General features: G+C 41.4%; 1 protein-coding gene across 1 annotated transcript in view; it reads left to right on the top strand.

Annotated features, from left to right (window-relative positions):
- The window catches only part of SGCD (sarcoglycan delta), a gene marked incomplete at both ends in the record, with an annotated part of 123,583 nt that overhangs the window by 44,090 nt on the left and 57,522 nt on the right, over positions 1 to 21,971 (top strand). Inside the window, one exon of the mRNA XM_080352988.1 lies at positions 10,620 to 10,721. Within this exon, the coding sequence (XP_080209114.1) occupies positions 10,620 to 10,721 (102 nt within the window). The remainder of the gene's footprint in view (positions 1 to 10,619; positions 10,722 to 21,971) is intronic.

Raw genomic sequence — 21,971 nt, 5'->3', positions numbered from 1 at the left:
CAGATAAAAAACTAAATAAGTATGCAGATTGTGAGTCACTTAATTTGTTCCTGCTGGTGTCATGTTTTAGAAAGGAGCAGAAGAAGAGAGAAGTGCTAATATCCTCAACTAAGGCTTCTTTCTGTAATGAAGTGACACACAGAGCTATGTTCTCTAAAGGCCAAAGCACGGTAGGAGCAGTCGCTTTCCTGTGACTATAAGACTCGCTGTTTAAAAAAGCATTTTAAAAAAGGTGCTGCATCTTGCTCTGTTGTAGTTTGCCAATGCCAATAGTATCTTTTTGCCTGTGATTCTTGGCTATTTCACGTAACTGCCTGATTTTCACGCACATAATGTTGTTCTCCTGACTTCCAAGAGAATCTCTTGGCATCTGGCAAAAGTCCCGTATGACTCAGTAAGTACTCACTCAATAAATAATTTGAAATTAAAAACACCCCACACATGAGTTCTGGATATGAAAAAAATGCCATTTTACCTTTATTTTCCTCAAAAAGTAAACAGGAGGAAAATTACATCTATGTATTCCAGTTACTTCACAGCTCAAGAAATACAAACTACCATGATGATAATTTTGGAAGTTATATCAGGAAGAGCCGTCTTGCGGGATGCTTCTGGACTTGGGTTGTTGGCTGGCAAGCTCCTAGTTCCCTTGCTGTGTAATGATCATTATTTTTATTCTAGTAGACACTTTTGAATGTGCACTAAAAAGTTGTGAAGAAGACAGGGCCTTGGGCATAATGCACCTTCTGGCAAGGAGGCAGAGGAATGCAAACCGCAGGGAGAAGAGAGAGTATCTGAAGTCTGTATTGTTGGCATTTGAAAGTTGCTAAAATTAACCTGTTGTTTCTTAGGAGCAGGATATATATAGTTTCTTAGCTGCAGTGCTGTGACACAAGGTGCTGGAGAAAAACCTTGGGAGCTCTTCCTTTAATGCGGCTTTGTCGTGTGCCTGTAGGTGGATGTCTGACTTTGTGCCTCAGTTTCCCCTAAGAAGTTGTCCCCATGTGTGAACATGCAGGCAGTATAGTGTGCGCCATGCATGGATGTGACAGCATGTGTAAGGTGTGCTAGATCCCTGTATGTTAGTACTGATGCTAAATACTTTGAGGCTGGGAATTTAGGGAGGAGTAAATGATTATAAGTAACTGCTGCTTATCCCATGGTCCCCCGTCCTGAGCAGTCACAGCGGAGCATTAGGCAAAGACACGGGGGTTTGGATGCTTTTGTTCTGCATCCATGTCCCCCAACAAGGCTCAGGGGGGTGCGTGCTGGGTGTTTCCTGCCCATTGTGCCTGAACAACAACCATGGCAGCCTCACAGCCACAGGTGTTTGGCAAAAAAAACCCATTTCCCACCTCTTTGCTCTAGGGCCGGATAGCAGGTGGGTGTAAACTGGTGGAGCTGATTGAAATCAGTAGATGCACTCCACAGGTCTGATCCCATTCTTTGCCCACCATTCACTGTGGCAAGGGACCCTAAACATTCCCATATATTTTCCTCTATGAATAATTATTTGCTGGCAATTGTTCAAACAGCACTAGGAGCAATATACTTATTTCAGCCTCTTCGGGAGCAGCGCTTTCAGTTCTCTCATTTCTTTGCTGTCCCCAGAGCCTCCCTTGCTAACAACAATGTCATATACACTCTGTAGATAAGTCTGGAAGACAGTTTAAATTATTTTTAAGTATATTCTGATAGGGGAAGAGCAAAATCATATATTTTTGTGACAAATACAGCTATAAAAATTCTGTGATGATTCCTTAGCCACGAAGGCAGCTTCTTAACAAGGGGACTGTGGATTCCTCTAAACACAGATAATTTGATTTTAAAGCAAATTACTTTTTACCTGCCTGTGCAAATAAATTGAATGTGCCCAATCTCCTATCTCTTCTTGAAAGCATGAGTCTTGATTATTAAAAAAAAAAAAAGAAAAAAAAATAATTAAAATAATTCCTGAAGCCACTCTGCATCAGTGTAGTTGGAATCATATTTTGGAAGTATATTTTATTTCATGATATCTGTTTATTGTTTTGCCTGGCAAGCCATTTATTTTCTGTTTGGATCTCGTTGCTTACTGCTGAGGTCTCGGTTTATCTCAGTTATCTATAAGCATCCAGAAAAGACGCCTAAGTCACCTTGGAGAAGCTGCAGAGCAGCCATGAAGAAGCACTTTCAGGGAGTGATTTGGGTGCTGGGTGGACTCTGTTGCCGTTTTCTCACACCTGACTGCAGAGATAGCACAGATGATCGTATTCCAAATGCAGGCTCATCAGTTATATTCCTACTATTGGCTGAATCCAGGCTCAGAAGTGATTAATCGAGGTGCTTTGAAAACATTCCTCCCCATCCACCCTGTTTTCTCTTGGCCTTTGGAAATAGTGGGGATAGTAAAGGAAAGTAAATGAAGCGACTGAAAATAAGGACCCGCATCGTGATTATCCTGACTTCGGAGGCTGATGTTGCCATAGCAGCAAGTATATAATGCAGGTGCGGTGGGTTTTGAGAAGGTCAGCGCAACAGGCACCTCCTCCGAGTTCCCTTGTAGCCTGTAAATCAGTTTGCTGAGATGGGATCATCAAATGTGCCTTATAGACGGGGCTTGCAAGGGCGGCCACAGCCATGCTGGGTCTTCTCTCTACCTCTGCTTGTGTTTCTGGCATCTTGAGTGTTGGTGTGGACCCTGAACAGGGGTTTGAAACTAGAGTGTGGTTGCATGAGTCTTATTTCTTTGAACAGACCTGGTATTATGCTCTAATGAGTGCCCCTGTGTTGTTTTGGCACATTCACATCAGATAAAAATGGCCCCATTTTCAAGAGCTCACTTTCAGAAATGCCACGTGAGACCTGGTACTTCTTCATGCTGTCAGGCCTTAATATGCCAGCTTCATTGCTAAATACTGGATTAGTCAGAAAAATCTTACTTCAGAGTTGAAGTACAGAACACGAAAGGGATCCCCCTTCTCCCCTGGCAACTTTTTCCAATAATATAAAGACGATTCAATTCAGCCTTGGTGTGACTTGGAGGAGCAATGCCGCAGACAATGTTGTATCTTCGTAGCTTAAAATAAAGAAGTGTTTATTCTTTCATTCAATGATTGACAGACTATCATAATTCATGAGTATTAGACCATAATTTATAAAACTGGTTTCTGAAACCCCTTGAACTGTACAGTGAATTTATGTGCTGATTATATTATTAAATTGCTGCATTAATAAGACTACTTGCTCCTATGAGTATAAGAATCTTTTTTCCACTTCTGAGTGAGCACAAACTTCTGCAGGATGGGACTTCTCCCTTGTAGTTAGCATAATTATGGCAATGAGCTAGATTTAAAAAGATGGATAATTCAAGGAATACATTTGGAATATATGTTGATGATAAGATGTGAAACCTTAGTATTTTTGTTGGAGCAAAAAAGCAGATGAACACTCAAGAGAACATGGCTCATTTTATAATGCTTCAGTGCCAAAGTGCTCTATAACTGGGAGTTGGGAGGTGTGAAAGGCAAATTTTTATCTCTTCCCTGCTGTACCAAAGAAAAGGGAAATTATTACACTACAGAGGAATTCTGCATATGATGGTTGCGCTGTAGTAACAATGTTGGGATTCATAATTATTTCCCTAAAAGGTCTGCTAATATTTTTCCTTGGAAAAATATACTCTCAAATGGGATGGCTGATTTCATAAAAGACGTGGTTTTGTTGTGCCACACGTATGGTCATACTTCAAGTAAACTCACTCGCAGTTTGCTTGGAAAAGAAATACCTCCTGCCTAAAGTAGTTCCAGCAATATGCAGTAAATCCTGAGCTGAGCTTTCTTCAAGCTCTGGCTGAACAATTGGTTTAGAAATTATTCCAGCAGTAGTTTGGGGCTATTTCAATGAATGGGAATTAGTTGCTTGGGTCAGTTGTAACTTATTTGAAACAGTAATTGGAAAACTATGTTTGATCCTGTTCTTCCTGCTTCTTAAGACTTTTCTCCTACTTTCCACTAAAGTCAATGCATGAGTTTATTTTGCCTCCAATGACAGCTGCTTAGGGTTCTTCAAGTAATCTTCATAATAAATGGCATTGGCTCCAGTGAGCACTCAGTGAGTGCAGAAGGAGCTGCTAGAGCAGAAAAGCACTGTGTGAACGTGCCCGTGGAAGATGTCCCCAATGCCATCATGGCATATGCGTCTGCTGGGAACAAAGTCAGGATTTTCTGCATTGCAGCTCGTTGCCATAACTATGAGATGTCCTCTTGGTTCTTGTGCTCTCCTCGTTGTATCCTCTCTTCTCATCTTCTGCCTCCTTTTCTGCAGTCATGCAGAAGAACTGATAAAAACAGGAGTTCCCACTGGGAAAGAAGGGCTCTGAGCTTTGCACAGGCTTCATTTGGGCTGAATCTTAAATTAACCATAATGGTCTGCAGGCAATTTCCTCCACTTGTATGTAATTCCTTGGTAAGTTAGCAGCCACCTGACTTTCCTGTAGTTATCACAAATGACTTCACACCTGTGGAAGTAAAAGTGTCTGCCTAGCTCATACGACTTTAGCAGCAGCTTCTGGAGGTTATTTTCCAGTGGCTGACTCCCACCACTGGTCTTTGCTCATTCCACTCCATGTCTCCCTGTGACTGATTACTGCAGAGCCAGAGATTATAGAGAGGTGTCTTCTCACAGGCTGTCATGAGCTTCTGGAGGGAGCCTTCTGTGAGTTACCTGCTTGCTAGTCTTGCAATTTATAATGTTGGTTTACTGCAGCAATTTGCTGCAAAGATTTTAGCTGTGCTTCCTCTGTGTCTCCCTCCTTCCCTGGAGAAGGAATATATAGTGTTGCAGTGATGCAAGGTGCTTGGAGTCAACCTTCCATCACCCACTGATGTCTCAGCACAGCTGTTCCACGCTGTGCCCGTCACCTTTAAATAAGACATCTGACAGGGACATCTGAGGTCAAGAAGTAGACAGAAGAAGAGGGAGAAGGATACCAGTCTGTGGACATGAGACCTCAAAGTGCAATTCAAAGCATAAGCATGTGTCCGTGCCTACAGGGGTATGATCACATCTGCTGGGTAACGCTACTCTGGCTTGGTTTTCACTACTGTCCGCACAAACCTGAGTCCATAGGTGAGGTCTCAAAACAATGTCTTATGGTCAGAGGTAGAAGGTGTCACACCTTGGAGTGTGTGTCGCTCTGGGCTGTGCTGTGTAACCAGCTGGTTCTGCTGGTGTGTGTTCAGCTCTCGTGGCTTCCATAGGAAAATATTACTGATCTACAGATGGTACTGGGATCTTTACTAAGATGACAAATTAACTGAAGAAAATGAGGAGAAGGAGGGAGGGCAGATCCTATTAGAGCAAGTAGGTGTTTGAGGCTGTGAAGAACTAACAGCAATGTGTATTTGTACGGACCTTCCTTAAATCTGTGGAATGTGGAAATATTTAGCGTTAAGAGGTAGAAGAACAGCACAGAAATCTTCCCCAGTAGGGGAGGAAAAAACCAGGTCACTTGCATTTGATATTTTTTTCCTAACTTTGGATGTATTGAGCTGTGTAATAACTTGCACATATCTGGAAGCGATGCAGAGCACAGCAATCAATAATACAAGCAACGATAATCAGGTGTTTCAGCCATCTGACATGAGCAGCCTCCAAAGATAATTCTCTCCCACAGGACATTGCCAAACATAACTTCAGTTTATTCTTAGTTAGAAAATAAATGCTTACCTGCCGTGCAGAGACAAACATTGCCAACAGTTTTTCTCCTGAAAACTGAAAAGGGATGGAGGTGCAGGAAGAAGCATGGGGAAAAAACATGGGGTGCTGGTGGCGGGCAGCTGTGTTGCCCATCACCAGTGTCCCTAAAATTCTTCTGTGTTCAGCAATGATAAGAGAACAGAGGAAGGGCAGAAGAGCATGAGGCTGAATTTATTGATTGTAAAGAACAAAGCATCCTGGCACGCAGGGTCACAGTGAATACGTGTTATCAACACTAACACCGTCATTTGTAATTGGTTGTAAAACTGAGTTGCTTCTCAAGCTACTAAAAAAATAAAAATCCTTTCTTGTTCAACATGACCAAAATGGCATTTATGTTATTCAGAATTTTACCATTACTATTTCATTTCAACACACAGCAGCAGCAATAACACATACATTTTTATGCCTGCCCAGTACAAGTCATCAAATAAAAAGAGAGGGGGCACAGGTGATAAAATTGATGTGAAAATTTTCACCATACTCTACCAAACAGCCAAACAATTCAAAACTGGTAGTAGTGGAGAGTTCCTGACTCTGTGACTCCTGTTTGGAGCGCGACTCCTGGAAGCTCCCACAAAGCTGGTTATTGCCTGCATGATAAAGTAATTAATTCACTCTCTAGTGAGGAGTCTGCAAATATAAAGGGGAAAAACAAAGACTGTCAGGTGTCAGTGCATCAAATATTCAATACTGCTTTTTTCCTTATTCACAAGCAGTGGATTGGCAGATCAGGATGTATACCAATCACAGGCACAATGTTTAATAAAAAGTTGCCGTCTCTGTCACTCCGGTCAGCTTTCTGCTACATTTCACAGGTCACGGTCCATGAAATTTCATAGGAACTTTCATATATAGTCTCTGTAGCAAACTATGGCATTTATTTGTTATTAAACCATATAATCTAGTGAAGATGAAGATGCTTTATTCAAAACAACATGTGAGGTAGTCTTTCATACAATGATTTTTTGATGTATGTGTATTTTGGGTCTCTATATAGTTCTGCAAGCTGCTTATTTTTTTCTAATGGGAAATAATAAATGATTATGATTTAATAATGATTGTGCTATAAGAGGCCAGGACACTCATTAACTTTAAACTCAGATTACAACCTTGGCTTGTTTTTTGACCTGCTGACCCAGACTGTCACTATAAGAAGCTGTCGTTTTTAATCATGAGAAACGTGAGCAGCAGAGAGTTAATCGTGGTAAGACTCGGTGCTGAGCATTACATCCCAATCCCAAACACCAGGGAAGTCAAGAGGTAATGTCCAGAGGATGCAGCTTTATTAGGTTTGGCAGCCACAGGGGGAGAAAGGTGAGTGGGAGTCAGATGCTGAGAAAGATCAAAGGTTGAGAAGAATAACATGGGGAAGCGTTGTTTTGTGGGTTTTTTTAACCAACCCAGTCGTTTTGTAAGAGAATATGCCTGCTTATATGATACAAATCAAATGTGTTCTTGACGTTTTGGTTTATAGTACATTGTCCCGTAGGCTCTTTTGGGTATATAGGACCTGCTAGCTGTGAGCTAAGTGTCCCATATGTGTGTTTTTCATGTATAACAATCCTCTGGGGGGATACTTGGGAGACAGAGGGTGAAGGAGAGAAAGGAAGATAAACACACAAGAGAAGAGCAGAGCGGAACATGGGATCTGGGTCACTACTCAGGATAGGATATAGTTGTGAGCCATCAAAATTGCTGGTTTTCCATAGCATCAGTGGTGACATCATGAGTCCCTTTATCCATTGGTCCACATCACTGGTAAATTATTGCCTCTTTTCAGCTCAGGAGCAAACCCTGGAAGTGGTCAGGGTTGCATATCCACAGCTGTGTTCATTCCTCAGATATATGTGCCATATACCAGGTTGCATGACCTGCAACTTTTCATAATGAAGCCAGAGAAGAACCTGCAGTGTGAAAGCCCTCAAGGCTTTTTAACCTTACTGAAATATCTAATTTGGGAAAAAAAATATAGAGTTTTTTTAGCCACATAAAACATGTGAAGGTCTGCAGATAGCTGTAATAATTCCTGCTCACTCAAATTGCAAAATATACCACTATCAAAATTTAATCTGGGCTTTTTGGTGCATAATCATATTTCACTCATTCTCCTTCATCCTTTTCTTTGAGATAAATGAACCTCTTTTGTGCCACCACTAACCCAGGATTCATAAACCAGTATTTTACACCTGGGACAGGAATGTAGCAGCTGTCACCTGATGACCCATCTCTCATTCCCCTCCCTTCAATAATCAATAGCGGTTTTGGCATATGTCTCTGAAGTTTGCTTACAGATTTCATTTCAAAAACAGATGACAACAGTTGTTTTATCACCCAGCACTCCTAAGCCTGCCTTCGTTCATAAGACACCATATTTTGGCAAAGACGGTCTTTACTTGGCAGGATACACCCTGCAAATGATACTTGTTGGAATGGGAGAGCCTCTGGCAAGTGACCACCATCACTGCTGTGCTGTGTCTTGGATTTTCGTCCCTCCAAAGTCATGCCTTTTGGCAATAATTCATGGAAATCTGTTTGGGTTAGCCCTTCACCTTTGATGACAGTGATTCCTTTTGTGGTGCTGGAGATGCACTCTCAGTAGGAGAAGAGGAAGTAGACAGATGTAGGGGTTTCTTTGCAGCTGGATTAGAAAACATGTAAGATGTGTATCCAAATAGATGTGGTTTTCCTGGATTTTCTGAGTCTTCTCTTGATCTTCTTAGGCCTTCTACCCAAGTGCATACCCCTTTCCTCTAAAATCCCTGAAACAGCTGTAAGTGAGACCCAGAGGTGGCTCTTTTGATTTGGACTTTAGTGTTGAAGGACGTGCCAAGCAGCACTTGGGAAGGAGGCAGCCTGGTCCTTCTCAGTGAGTCCCTGAATTACATTATGAGATCCTCTGGAGTCAATATGACATATCCATATTTATAGATCAGTAATTCCTCCAAATTACTCCAACTCCTGCTATCCTTTGGCCTGCATAACTCTTGGCTTCAACGTCTCTCTCTGTAACATGAATCCTGCTGCTGTAAATGCTGATGGGTTTGTCCCTCATTGGGGTGTCCTCCCCATGCTGAGCTCCAGCTATTGTAAGTTTTGTGATTATTGTATTCTGCTTTATCTTGAAAGCCTGAGGCATCATATAGCATCATCCTCCTGCTTCTGTAATGTGGAGAAATGGGGGGGAAAAAAAAGGAAGTTGAAAGATTCCTAAAGGATATGTTTGAGGATTGTTATGCCTGACTACCCAGCTCGTGGTCATTTCCCAATATTAATTTATACATGTGGAGACATATCTTTTGCCAGTGTCAGTCTCAAATTCTAGTTATGGCAGTCAAATTTATGCTAAAAGGTACTATTCAGATCATCTTTTCTCAGGAAAAAAAAAAACCAGTTTACCTCAGTCCTTTCAGACTTTGACAATCACCCTGAATCTTAGAAATAATACCTTGCATTTGTTGTGTTTTCGATTATACATTTACCTTTGCAGCTCCCTCCCCACACGATATTTCTTACACACACTTACCTTTCTAAGCAATTATAGCCTAAATGACCCTAAATTCCTCATCTTAGTAAAACCTACAACTTTCAGAAGCTAAAGGTGAAATATAGTTTGGTCCAATTCTGCTGTGTGCCAATGTATCCGTATACCTGTCTTATTGCATTGAAACCATAAGAAAAACTCATATAAAATTTTGACATATATTTTCTTTGCTATTATGGTTTGTCAGATGTTTCATTACATCTTGGATACACATAACTAAACAATTTCTAGAGAAAATGGGCTATTTGCAGTCGTCTGCTGGAGGCCCTCAGCCATCACTTCATGCTATTTGTCAAGAAGAATTTTGCGATGGAAGCGCCGGGAGCGATGGGGACTGGGGAGACCTGGTGCAGGGCTGGGGAGATGGTGGGAACTGGAACGGTGAAATCCAAGTGAGGAGAGGACAGAAACGCACGTTACATCAGTCCCTTAATGCCTTGTCAATACACTTTGCAAAGGTTGTTTGAAAGGCAAGAGAATGACCCAGGAGACCCCAACTTTTGGATATAGAGGTCCAGATTGATGGGGTGTTCTTGTGCTGTGCAAGGAGCAGAGCGAGGGCTCCGATCCTGAGCTGGTCATTATGGGAGAGATAAGTCAGGACTTGGCCCAAGACAGGAGGGCAGTCTTTTGGAAACGTATTTCTGTTGTATAGTTGCCTCTCCCAGAGCAATTTTTTGCATAAATGTATATTCCAATAAAGCTATGTAGCATCTTAACATTATTGAAAGCTCAGGGAAGACTGTGAGACTCGAAACTAAACAAGTTTTCACAACTCTTTGCAATAAGGGCAGAAGGCACTAAAGAAAACTCACCAGAGAGTCTGTATTTTGCAGAGATTTCCCCAAATAATGGGTGAAGAATTCCTTACCACATTTTATTGCAATATTCCTACACAGCCAAACCTGAGGTTGTCAGTTCAGTGGAATTAGTCACAAATTCTATATATGAAGTTCGGTAGAATTAATCACATAATCTTTGTATTAATTTGCTATGAATTAGAATGTATATTAATATGCAAGCATACGATTAATATTACAGTGAATAGTTTCATGTTAACACAGATCATTGCAGTATCTGAGTGGAGATGGCTAGCTTGAAAGAACATCTTTTGTCTGTGTAAATGGTTTACTGGGGGGCATTGCAGAGTGTTCTGAATATAATATTTTTTCACAGGAACAGAGCTAAAAGGATAACACAAGTATTGCATTCTCTAGTGCCTCCCAGTGCTTTACATGTTCTCCTTTATAAAAAAAAAAAAAAAATCAGCTATTTGCAGCTTGGTGAATTTAGTAACTATAACTAATGGAGTTGTTTCTTTTTATGTGTGTTTTAGGATGGAATGGGGAACCTGAGGATCACAGAAAAGGGTCTAAAGCTCGAAGGAGATTCAGAATTCTTGAAACCTCTCTACGCCAAAGAAATCCGGTCAAGACCAGTAAGTTGTCGGGAAAGGACTGAGCACATTTCTGTAGCCCTAACAGTAAGAAACCATGAAGTGACAGGGTGGTGTGGTTATTTGATCAATTACTTTGGCCACTCCATATAGATGTAATTTGGTGAGGCGGTGAATGTTGTTTGGGTATCTCATCCACATACTACATCCTCTGGGCAGTTGCAAGGTTGATATAGTTTGTAGCTAAAATGCTTTCTCTGAAATTTCACGTTGTCTTTTCGTCTCCTTTTGAGATAAATCATAAACAACCCTTGACCGAGAGACCTGATATTTCCGAGGCAGAGGGGTGGCAGGCAGTTGTGAAATCCAGGTCACACTTGGCTGGTTACTCCTTTTCTGCAGAGAGCAGAGTGGTGATGCCTTGGCACAAGGGCCTGATCTGTTGTTAGCTGCCACAATAAACCCATTTTACGTGCTCAGCCCTGTTTCATGTTGTGTTTTAAAATTATGTGTGGTTAAAATTCAGTGCTGCTGGGAGAGACTGACAAAAGTGGCAAGGATGTTAACAACGGAAAATGAGAAAGAACCCAAGTGTGATTGAAATAGCATTTTCATAGCACTTCATTGACTGTCAGTGACTTTTGCTCTTTCTAATACAATCCTGTTTGTCCTGAGCGGCTTTAAAATAACTGAAACGATTATAGAGAGTTTCCAGGATACTTCTCAGAAGATGTCATCTATCTTGTTTCCCGATCCAAAGTGTTAATTTGAGTCAGATACCGACCTTTCATTTTGATAACAATGGCAGATAGCTAATTAAATAAAGTTAACATCCCTTTATCTCAGCATTTCTGTGGTCTTGTAGAAATTGGAACTTGTAGCATGATCAACACAACATCCAATACAATATCCACTTAATTATTGAAGGTTGTAACCTCTGTAAGATGGCTAGGAATTGATTTGAACAAGCATAATCATTTAGGAAGAAAAGTTAATGAGAAAACATTCATATCTATAAATGTTTTCATCCCTGAATTAAAACAGAACCGCAGAACCTTACAAGTCATACCCTTTGTAACATAAAATGTGTGAAAAAGGTGCAGTACTCGGTTTGATAAATAGACTGACAAATTGCTACTTACATTTCTTTTTCTCTAGTTAGATTGGAAATAATATTTGATTACTAAGAGAAGTGAGAACCACTTCTTGCTAGTGGAGGGTTTACTGTTTGCATATTATCATATTCATCTACATTTTAATACAGCAGAAGGGACAAAAAGTGTCCCCTTCTTGAGGTTATGAAACTAGTTTCCACACTATTGACAGTGTAATGAATGCAAGGAGCAAGAAATATAAAGCAAGACCTTTGTGTACGTTCCTTGCATTACCACACCTCCAGGGTTATTTTTGCTGTTAGCCAGAGAAGGATCCAGTCGCAAGCCAGAAAGTCTGATCTCCAGCCTAGTGACTTGAAGGATCCCTGCTGGCTTCAGTAGATGAGTCCTGGAAATTGTATTCACTATATAATTGTGTAAACCATGTGCATAGTTTCTCTGACTTCTCACTGGAGTTAAACTGCAATTTATTTGGCAGGAAAGGAAGACCAAGGTTTAGAGAGGAAGAAAAAGCCTTTAAGTGTAATCCCAAGAGACCGGCTGTGTGGGGAGCTCTGAGTTTCTGTAATTTGTGCCTTAAAGAGCTCCACTAGGTACTGCCCCCTTCATCACTTTCTGGACAGAGTATTTACATTTAGCTGTGCCCTTTTTGAAAGGTAACTCATTGCAACTGGAATTACAACCAATAAGAGCTGAATGAGTTGTACTGCAGCATGCAGTTAATGACAGAAAACAAAGGCATCTTTCTGGGAGTCCCTTCAAAAATGTTAGCAGAAGGATTGAACCAATTGGCCATTAAAATCACTGACATGAACTGGCATCTTAAAGCTCCTTCCAGCCAGTTTCATTCTGCGTCACCGCTGCCTCCTGTCTCAGGAATGACACCCTCCAGGTTCGCTTTCCCTTTCCCTCACCCATTCAAGAATGACCCCCAAACGCCTCTCTTCATATAGCGAGGGTATCTGTTCCTGTTGTTTCTCCATCCTAGTCCTGGCTCAGTAATACTCAGCTTTGTAGTGCCTGCTGGATTAGGAGCGTGTTTCTAAGCATCAAAGCTTGCAAATAAGCATAACCTTGTTACTTCATGAGCCTAAAGATAATCTGGATTTTAATGAATAGTAACAGGTGGTAGCAGTGTTTGCACCCTTGTAGTCTTGGTGTAAAGAAATGAGATAGATGCATTCCCTTTTCCAGGAGTCATCAGAGCATCTTAAAGTCCCAGCTGAACATATTGCACACTAAACAGTATTTTCCATGCCATTTGCATGGAACATGAACATCTTGCTGCCTTTAATTAGGAAGTTAACTGGACCATGAAGTATTGCCTGTGTAAATAAAAGTGATTTGTACTTAGTCAAGAAGGTGCATTAGGAATCCTCACATTTCTTTACTTGCACATAAATTATGGAGATTATTAAAAATTGGAAGGGTCATCTATAAACCCATCTGTAGCTCAGCTGCACTGTCACTCTCAAAATGTAGCTGTCTTTCTAACTGTTGTAATTTATTGTGGACTATCATGTGAACCATCTGCTTGCTTATAAATCAGACAAACTTTGACTGAAAGTTGCATGCAGCTGCACAAATTGTTAATTTTATGTGCTGGAAAGTAATGGCAACAGTTTTGTGGTCTTCAGTCTTCATTGCCTTAATTTGAATAGAAATTTAAAACTGGAAATTATCGTGTCCGTTGAGAGGAGCTGCTAAAAAGCAGGTTGCTCAAAACTTAAAGTAAGCACAGATTTAGCTTTCTTAGTGCAGTCTGGGTGTTTTGAAACTTGCCACATTCAGGTCTGTAAGTAATTTAAAAACAGACAAGACAGAAAACAGGCTATGTGTATTTTCCATTCCAATCACTATAGAAATAAAATCCCATGCTGTGATTATACAGGAAAATCATGTGAATTACTTCTTTTAGGAGCTGTGTGACAACCCATGAGATGATAATGTCAGCTTTAGGAAGCAGAGAAGGACATTGCCTTGGTAGGAATAGGATGTTTTTGCCCTTAGAATGCTCATTTTAAGTGCGTAGATAGAAAAAAATAAACCTCAGTTTGTAGATGTTTACACCTGGGCTTAAATTTTCCTACCCCAAATCCTTTTGAAGACAAGAGTATGGATTTGCTGACAAAGATATTTTACAGTATAAAGCTCTTGATTGGGGTCCTGCCTGTTCGGCTCTCTTGCAGAATCTTATACTGACGGGTGGGTCTGGGAACACAGACCTAAATATGGGCACCAGCATTTTGTATCCTTCTCTGGTACTGGGGAGAGCTCCAAGATGTTCTGTTGCTGTGCAGGTAAAAGTGATGGCAAAATTCACTGAACAGATTTTGACGACATTTTTTATGTCTTTTAAAAGAGATCTTTTAGTGTATTTAGCTGGTTTCATGTTGAAGGTCTGCTTCCCATTGTTTTTAATCAACTGAAAAAATAATTTAAAGGAAGAATCCTATACATCAAAGAAAAAAGCCTGAGGCAAAGTGCAGTTTTTTCTTTCTTTGGGTGATGCTAGAGATCCCTGTGGCATTGGGTGTCTCACTGGGAGCAGCGTGCTCACCCAGAGCGTTGGGGCAAACCTGGTCTTATTTGAAGCCATATGAAATAACTAGTGACTACAACGGAGGAAGGATGGGGCCTGTCATTGACACTTGGCTGCGATTCTGTGAGGGCATCTGTTTGGCTAAAGAAAGTTCACAGTTGTGAATTGGGGCTGATAACTGCTATTCCCTTTACTGGTGTTTAGTAAGTTCTCATCAGCATAACAGCTAGACTAGCAAGTACATAAAATATGCTTGTCTGTACTTTCCATTTTCCCCAGCCAGTATTCGAATGATAGAAATTTTAAAGGAAGCTTTTAAGAGTGATAAATAATTATTTTGCCAATGTACTTGTCTCACTATGTTCAGATCTGGAAGAGTGATATAATTTTAAAGCACAGACGCAATTCTGTAATGGATGTATTCTTTTGTATGATTTGCTCTGCAAGTCTACCTGCCTCAAAGCTAAAAATACACACTGCAAAACAATAAACCATGTATTTGGATTAAATAATGACAAGTGCCCACAATCAGGCATACCTGCCTCATAGCCATAAATACATTTTAATAAACAATATAACATAGTAATTTGGATTAAAAGGCACCATTCACCCATGAGGAAAAGCAATGCAGATGGCAAGATAATTGCAACTTTGTATGATGCTCAAACTGTGTAGTGGAAATCTAGCTTTCAGTACAGGCTCAGGTCGACAGCATAAAAGAAGGCTGTTATTTCTTGAGGAAGGAGACAGAATAATTCCTTTTCTCCCTTTGTCAGAGTTTACAGAGCAATAAAAGGATATTGAATTAGTTCCTGATGATTTGGTCTTGCAAAGTGTTTAAGGGTTTCAGCGTGCTCACTGAAACCGTCACAAGGTGGAAATGAAGTTTGTCTCACCTGCTGCTGTCTCTGAGCAGTGCCTGTGTACCCACCGCCTCTTTGGCCATTACTCCTCCCAGTGTTTAACTGTCCCCTTAGTGACCGGTTCTTCAAACAAGAGAAGAATCTCCTTTTTTGCACATTATAATACGAACGAGCCTGTAGGAGCTCCTGGCAGCTCATGGAGATGTTAACATTTGCCTCTGGGGCAGTTGGGTTGCTGCCATGGCTGCAAGGAGGAAAACCTCACACTATCCGAGGTAGAGTTCTGAAGCACGATGCTTCCTCTAACTGCTTCTTGCTTGATTTTTGGCAGCAGATGTTAAAATAGTTTTTAGAAGCCCCAATAATTTAAAAAAAAAAAAAGAACAAGGTTGCTTGTGATGGCTCAGCCAACAAAAGGAAGCTTCTTGCAGCCATGCCTGGACACCTCATATTCTCCCTACAGGGTTTGTTAAGCGTTCACTGTGGCAACACTCCAGATACCTCGTTGTTAGATTCCGTGCCAGTGTGCATTTGCTATAAATGTCTTGCAGTTTGGTTAGTCTGAGTCTTGCTTGCCCAACAGCTATGAACAGAGAGGGGGGCTGGCAGACAGCAGGACAACCAGTACAAATAAACAGAAGTGACCGAGCTGGTTGCAAAAGGCGTCATTTTGGCAGAGGCGTCCTCACCTGATGCACAGATTTTGTTGCCATCACCATCCAAAGCAGATTTGAGCCTGTGTATGGCAGTAGGCTGTGAGTGTCCAGTAGGATTTATAAAATTGATATTCCTCCCCTTTAATAAATCTCATTCTTAAGCAATAAAATCCAGAGAGCCTACTTCAGAATGAGCCTTGATTGCCCCAGTGCTTTGGGGGCACTTTGTGGCCCTGTGATATTTCCAGTGTGCGAAAAGCTGGACGTTTTAAGTAAATTTTACAGCAACTATGAAAAGATTTCCCTTTAGCTTCATAGTAAAGTTGGCCAGAAGTCTCTCTGCACTTTGAATTTTGAAGGAAGCTTTGTAGGCTGGCTCTTATGTGCTGCACATCGAGAGCACAACAGGGAACTGAAGTATCCCACCAGCTGCAAAATCCAAGTATTCCAAAGAAGAGCAAGAGAGGAAACTCTAAAGTGAGCAAACTTTTTGAAATAAGTCCACAAGTTGCATTTCAAAGCAAAATCTCGTGGAGGCTGCCTATGGCATTTTTAAAAGGAATTCATTAAATGTTGCTAACTTGTCATAAGCTCTCTTAAATGGAAGGGTAATGGCTCATAACATTTGTAAGCTTTTTAATTTCATGCAATATGAGCAGTGTAATCAGCACCTATTAGAGTCAATCAGCTGTGCCAAGTGGGCTCCCTACCTTGGCATTTGTCTATATTTTCGTCATGGGCGCACCTCTGAACTAAGGCTGGGAACAATGTGTTTGTACATTCTTACCCTAATGTCGGTGAAGCTTTTGCGTCCAGAAAACCCAATATGGTCATTGAAGAACTGTCTGAACCCATAACCTGAATAAGCACTTCATAGTCAGTGGTTTTCACCTTCTAAGGAGGGAGTTTGGGCCGTGGGGCTGATGCAGAGTAATAACCAGCTCCAGATCCAAATACGAAGGAGACTGAAAATTTCTTCAACGGTTTTCCAATTTTATTGACTTTTCTCCTTTGACAGGTGAAATTTCTCTGCTTGAGCTGTTCGTGTGAGGAGAGCTGTTCAGATCATGTGTTTGTTTTGCTGTTCTGATCCGATTCCTCTTCATTTTAAACATCCGTAGCTGGCCTCTGCGGTCATAAAGACAAGTGATGTGCATCGCAGCTCCAAGTGAGCTGCCAGGATAAGGCTGGATGCTCTGTGGTCTCTAAGCTTTTGCATTGCAGTTTTGCCATGATCCCAGAAACTGCTTGTGTTTCAGCTGTGAAGAGGAGGGTAGTGGGGCTGAGGTTTGTGGTGGGGCTGTATTTCCATGGAGATGTTGCAAATCAGTTAACATCGTGTTTTCAAGTGGGTTGCGAGCCTTGAGACAAGAGTGCAGGCACTAGAACCTGAAAGAATATAATAAACATTTGATTCAGTTTATTCCCCCCAAAGGAAGAAGACATTAAATTATTGATTTTTAAATTGAAAGAAAAAGTGACTGAGCTGAATAAATTTGGCATGTGGTTTCTTGCCTTCTTGGATGTGCACCACGCTTCTAACATCTATGCTATTTCAGCTTCAGTTTGGCATCTTGAATTTGCAAGCTGCCTCTATGAATTGACTGTGAAGCTGCTGAGAAGCTTTTTTTTTCCTAATTAGACATTTATTGTGGCCTCTCAGTATTCCTACAGGCTTGTAAACCTTCAGAAGCTGTACATCATCCTTATTTTTCTATGTTTAATCTTATGGCAGAAAGAAAAAAAAATAGCACAGGGGTTTTACTGGGGGATTCATGAGTGTGGGACACACCAGTCGCACCCACTGATGGTGGAATTTCTGTTGCTTACTTGTATTGCTGTTAAAAAAGAATCTGTGCTGGTGGTTGACTAAGCTGACCTGAACCAGGCCAAGGGATTAAGCGCATTTGTAGAGTAGCCTTGAATTCTCAGTCCAAAACTTGATCCAAATTTCATCTTAACAAGTTGTAGCCTCAGAAAAAAGTGAGCCTTCCAAAGCACCTGGAGCTGCTCAGGAAAAAAACGTGCAATCGTGTACTGCCGCATTTCTCTCTCTCAAGGGCAAAGGCATTGAGTTTAAGGATTTACTATGTCTAGACATCAGTGCTGACAATCAGGATTCTGGGTGCTTTGGAAAGGCTGAAATATAAAACCAACTTCTTAATACTAAAAATAAAAAAGCAATAAAACTTTACACAGTATAGACAGAGAGAAGATAGAGACAAATAGACAAAGGAAACACTAAAAGACAAATAGCAAGATCCAATTATAAAGAAAAAGAATGTTTTTCTGATATTTCCAAGAAGCTCCAAGAGCAGAGCTTCATATCTTCTTACCATGGGACAGCAAACACTTCTGCAGCTCTTCTGCTGATCAAAACTGTTTCAGAAGCAGCGTAACATATTTTGTAAGGCAAGCGTTACTTGACAAGACAAGCTGTGCTGTCATTAGGGAGCGCAGGCAAACACAACTGGTTTTACAGACAGTTCCGTTTGCGAGTTCTTTGATTTGCAACAGGAAGGGAAAGCCAGACCTTCCAGGTTTCATTTACCAGTTTCTATGGAGTAACAAGAGTTTCTCTGATTGTTCTGTTTCTAAATGACAGATGTTGGATTCAGAGAAAGAACGCAGGTAAAACAAGAGCAACTCTAAATTTGCTCCTGTTCTATAGGGCAAATTGGTTGAGGCCTTTGGGAAAACTGACTTGCTGCTTTTGAAAGAAAAAGTAAGATTTCTTTGGCTGTTAACGTTTCCCTAGCTGAAACATCTCTATTTTCGGTCTCTATCTGAGGCTGTGCCTGGCCATCCACTCCCATCACACCAGCGCCCCTCAGGAGGGGACAGTCCCACACCAGCGGTAGTGGCACCGTGTTGGAGTGCAGGACACTGCTGTACGTGTCTGATAAAAATGGCTATAAATCTAGCCACAGAGAGAGGCTTTGTGACTTGTCAGTGAATCGTTGGTCGAGGCTTCAGTCCAACCAGATGTCAGTAAGGCTGTTTGCATGCACAGAGTTGGCTTATGCCCTGTAATTTCTACATATACTGCATGTGTGTGGCAGGAGTCTGTTCTGCTGGTCTCTCTGCAAACGTGGGGACAGACACAGCCCTTTCTTCCAAAAGGTTTTATGTTGTCAACAGGTAACGAGTGGGACAGGAGATAGGGATGAGGGGCAAAGCGGCTTGTTCATTTGCTCCTACAGCAGCCAAGCATTCGTGTGAGGAGCCCTGTGTCCATGTGCAACCTCATTTTAGCAGATCACATGCCCAAAGTATAAAGGAGTGTGATGACAGAGCTGGCAGATATTTTCAAATAAAAGCTAATATGGTAAAAAATTGTCCTTCTTGAGGGGGTGAAGAAAAACAATTTCCATTATGCCATTTTTTTTTTGTTTCTTTTTTCTTTTTTTTTTTTTTCTGTAGAAAAGGTCACATGTCCATTGGTTTCCTCTTGATTTTCTGTGATTCTGAGTCCAATGAACTTTATAGGTATGCTTCCAGTCTGACCTTAAAAGGTAGGATAATTTTTGGAGGCAGATTGTATGACGCACTAGCAGGGAGTCCACTCCTCATTTCTCTCTGAAAGAGAATAATCTATGCAACAGAAAGAAAATTTGAAGTGCTTCAGCTCACAGCATTTCTCCCTTGTTCTTCCATCAGGACATGATCCTTGTTTGCCATCCTTACATAAAATAGCATGAGATTTCTCATTTTCAAATCTTAGACTTTCCCTGAGGAAGAATGGATCTAAAGCATCTGTGGCTTTTGTCTTCTCACCGCTGAGGTTCCTCAGCTGGTATCAACTGTACAGTGCTGCTGGCATCCACCTTCCCCCAGAAACATCCCTTCGAAGGACAGAGAGGCATCTTTCTTTGGAAAGTCCTTTATGGTCTACGAGGGAAGGTTTTATTTGAAGTTTATTTGAAATGCAGCAGTGCTAAACTTTGATGTGTATATTGCTGTTTATGAAAATGGTGAGTAAATGCATGCCAAGATTTGCGTGGTATCTTAGTCAGTGCAGGATACTTCTTGCAGAAGATCCTTCGCAGTTTAAATGAAGTGAAGGCCAGACAGGGCAATGGCACGTGTGTTTCCAGTGCTGCTAGGTTGAGAAGCACCTTTTATTGCATGTTTACTGGTGCCTCAAGCCAGAATATTTTATCTATATTACTGCTACACTCTTGAAATCCCCAGCTCCCACTGACTTTTGCTATGTATGTTTCCCAGCTGTTATTTATAAATAACGAGCCTTGATGTTGGTACACAGTTGGGAGAGAAGCAGGTCTTTTGTTTCTCGATGCAACATTATCTATAATGCAGCATTCTGGGAAGTGTAGCTTACCTGACAGAGAAGAAACAGGCACATGCAGGCAGGACTCTTCCATCACTCTTCCCTCATAGGAGCCACAGGTTGGGTGTCTTCATTGATCAGCTTTGTTCCTCCAGAGTTTTGAAAGAACTTCATGAATAAAAACATCAGGAGCCAAATGCCTTCTGTTTAAAAGTGGAGACAAACCAGGCAGGCTGAGCCACCCTGCTGATTGCCCAAACAGTCATTCAGGGTTCTTGGCTTTTATATGCCTCCCTGTGCTCTGCTTTACCTTCACACATCCTAATCTCTTTGACTGCTTTTGCCATTACTCAACATTTCCCCAAACAACATGCCTGTCTTTTTTCAGGCATGGAAAAAGCATCTGCTGCTCTTTCTGCGAGCTTGACATCTCTTGAAATACCACTCCCCAGCTCCCCAGTGGAGTGGGTTAGGGATGTATTTCTGCTCATTGGCCCTGTACCATGGCAATACCCTGTGCTCCTCTCCTCTCTTCACCCTGAAGCAGATACTCAAGAGTGTCTGTTGAATGGCAGACGCAAGGTGCAGTTAAATCCCAACACTGAGCACCCTGTTCCTGCTCATGCAACTGTCCCACTGATGAGACATTTGCTGTCATGCTATCTCTGTAGCTACATGCGTTCAGCATAGCGACGTCCAGCAGGATTTAGCATCGTTCCTCCAGATCGATCCAATTTCATGTCACATGCTTAGCTGCATCTGTCGTTTTACCTTTTCAAGTGTGCTACTGCCTTGGCTGTTAGAGGTTCAGGCTCCCTAAAGCGGATGGGGTTTGCAGTTCTTCCTCTCCGAGACATCTCCTGTGTGACATTAACTCACACGTGGACTGTTCTCACACTGCAGGTCAGAGTTTGGCCCTGTGTTTACTCCTGTGGAGAAGCCTCTGTCTGACCATGTAGATCAACAGAGCATCCTTCTTAAAGCCAAGTATTGATCATTTCAGTAGAAGAAACAACGTGGTTAGATAAAAAGCAATTTAAAAACAGTCTATGCAAATGTCTCTGTGACCCCATAACCCTGTATCACAATTAAAGCAGATCAAATGACTTTAGTATCAGAGATACAGTTGTGGATGCAGATTTTCTTTTCTGTCCTTCCTGCTTTCCCAGATATGCCCCTACAGAGTTAACTGAGTTTATTTCTACAATAAATATTCCCACAACAAGGCCAAAATATGGTTTTCATCAATCATTTTATAGCTGCTTCAAACCTGTCACACCAGTATATGTGCTTAGAGCAGCTCAGGAAAAAAATGCAGACAAACCACAAATAAAAGCATGAATTTGAAAAGAAAACTTGAATTTTCTATTGCCAGGAATGGTCAGATGATCTTTCTTTGTGTCTTGCACAGTGGCGAGTGCACAGTCTCCAATGAATAAATAATTGTATATCCAGGAAATGAGATTATTACTCCTGCAAAGCTATTGAAAAGGAGAGCACACCGAGCCCTTCAAACCTCTTTCCTGATGCACAGACCCATATTTCCTTATGGAGCACAGCAAACCTGAAGGACAGCTCTCATAAGGAAGAGCTTTGCAATTACAATAGAAGTCCAAGAAGAGAAACACTTTGATTGCAAGAACATGTCCGGGCTGAACCTTGTCATTTCACAGGGCAGATGCATTGGAGAGAACTCCGCTGGGTAATCAGAGAAGTGAGGATGGCCCCTGCGTCTTGCCTCCCAGCCGTAACCGTGCTGTAATATAGTTGCTTTTGCAGTGTAATTGCTTTCTCTGCAGGGCTTCTTCCTATTGATTCTGCTTGT

Source organism: Nesoenas mayeri, assembly GCF_963082525.1.
Source record: "Nesoenas mayeri genome assembly, chromosome: 14".
NCBI lineage: Eukaryota > Metazoa > Chordata > Aves > Columbiformes > Columbidae > Nesoenas > Nesoenas mayeri.
This window is presented reverse-complemented; position numbering and strand designations above follow the sequence as displayed.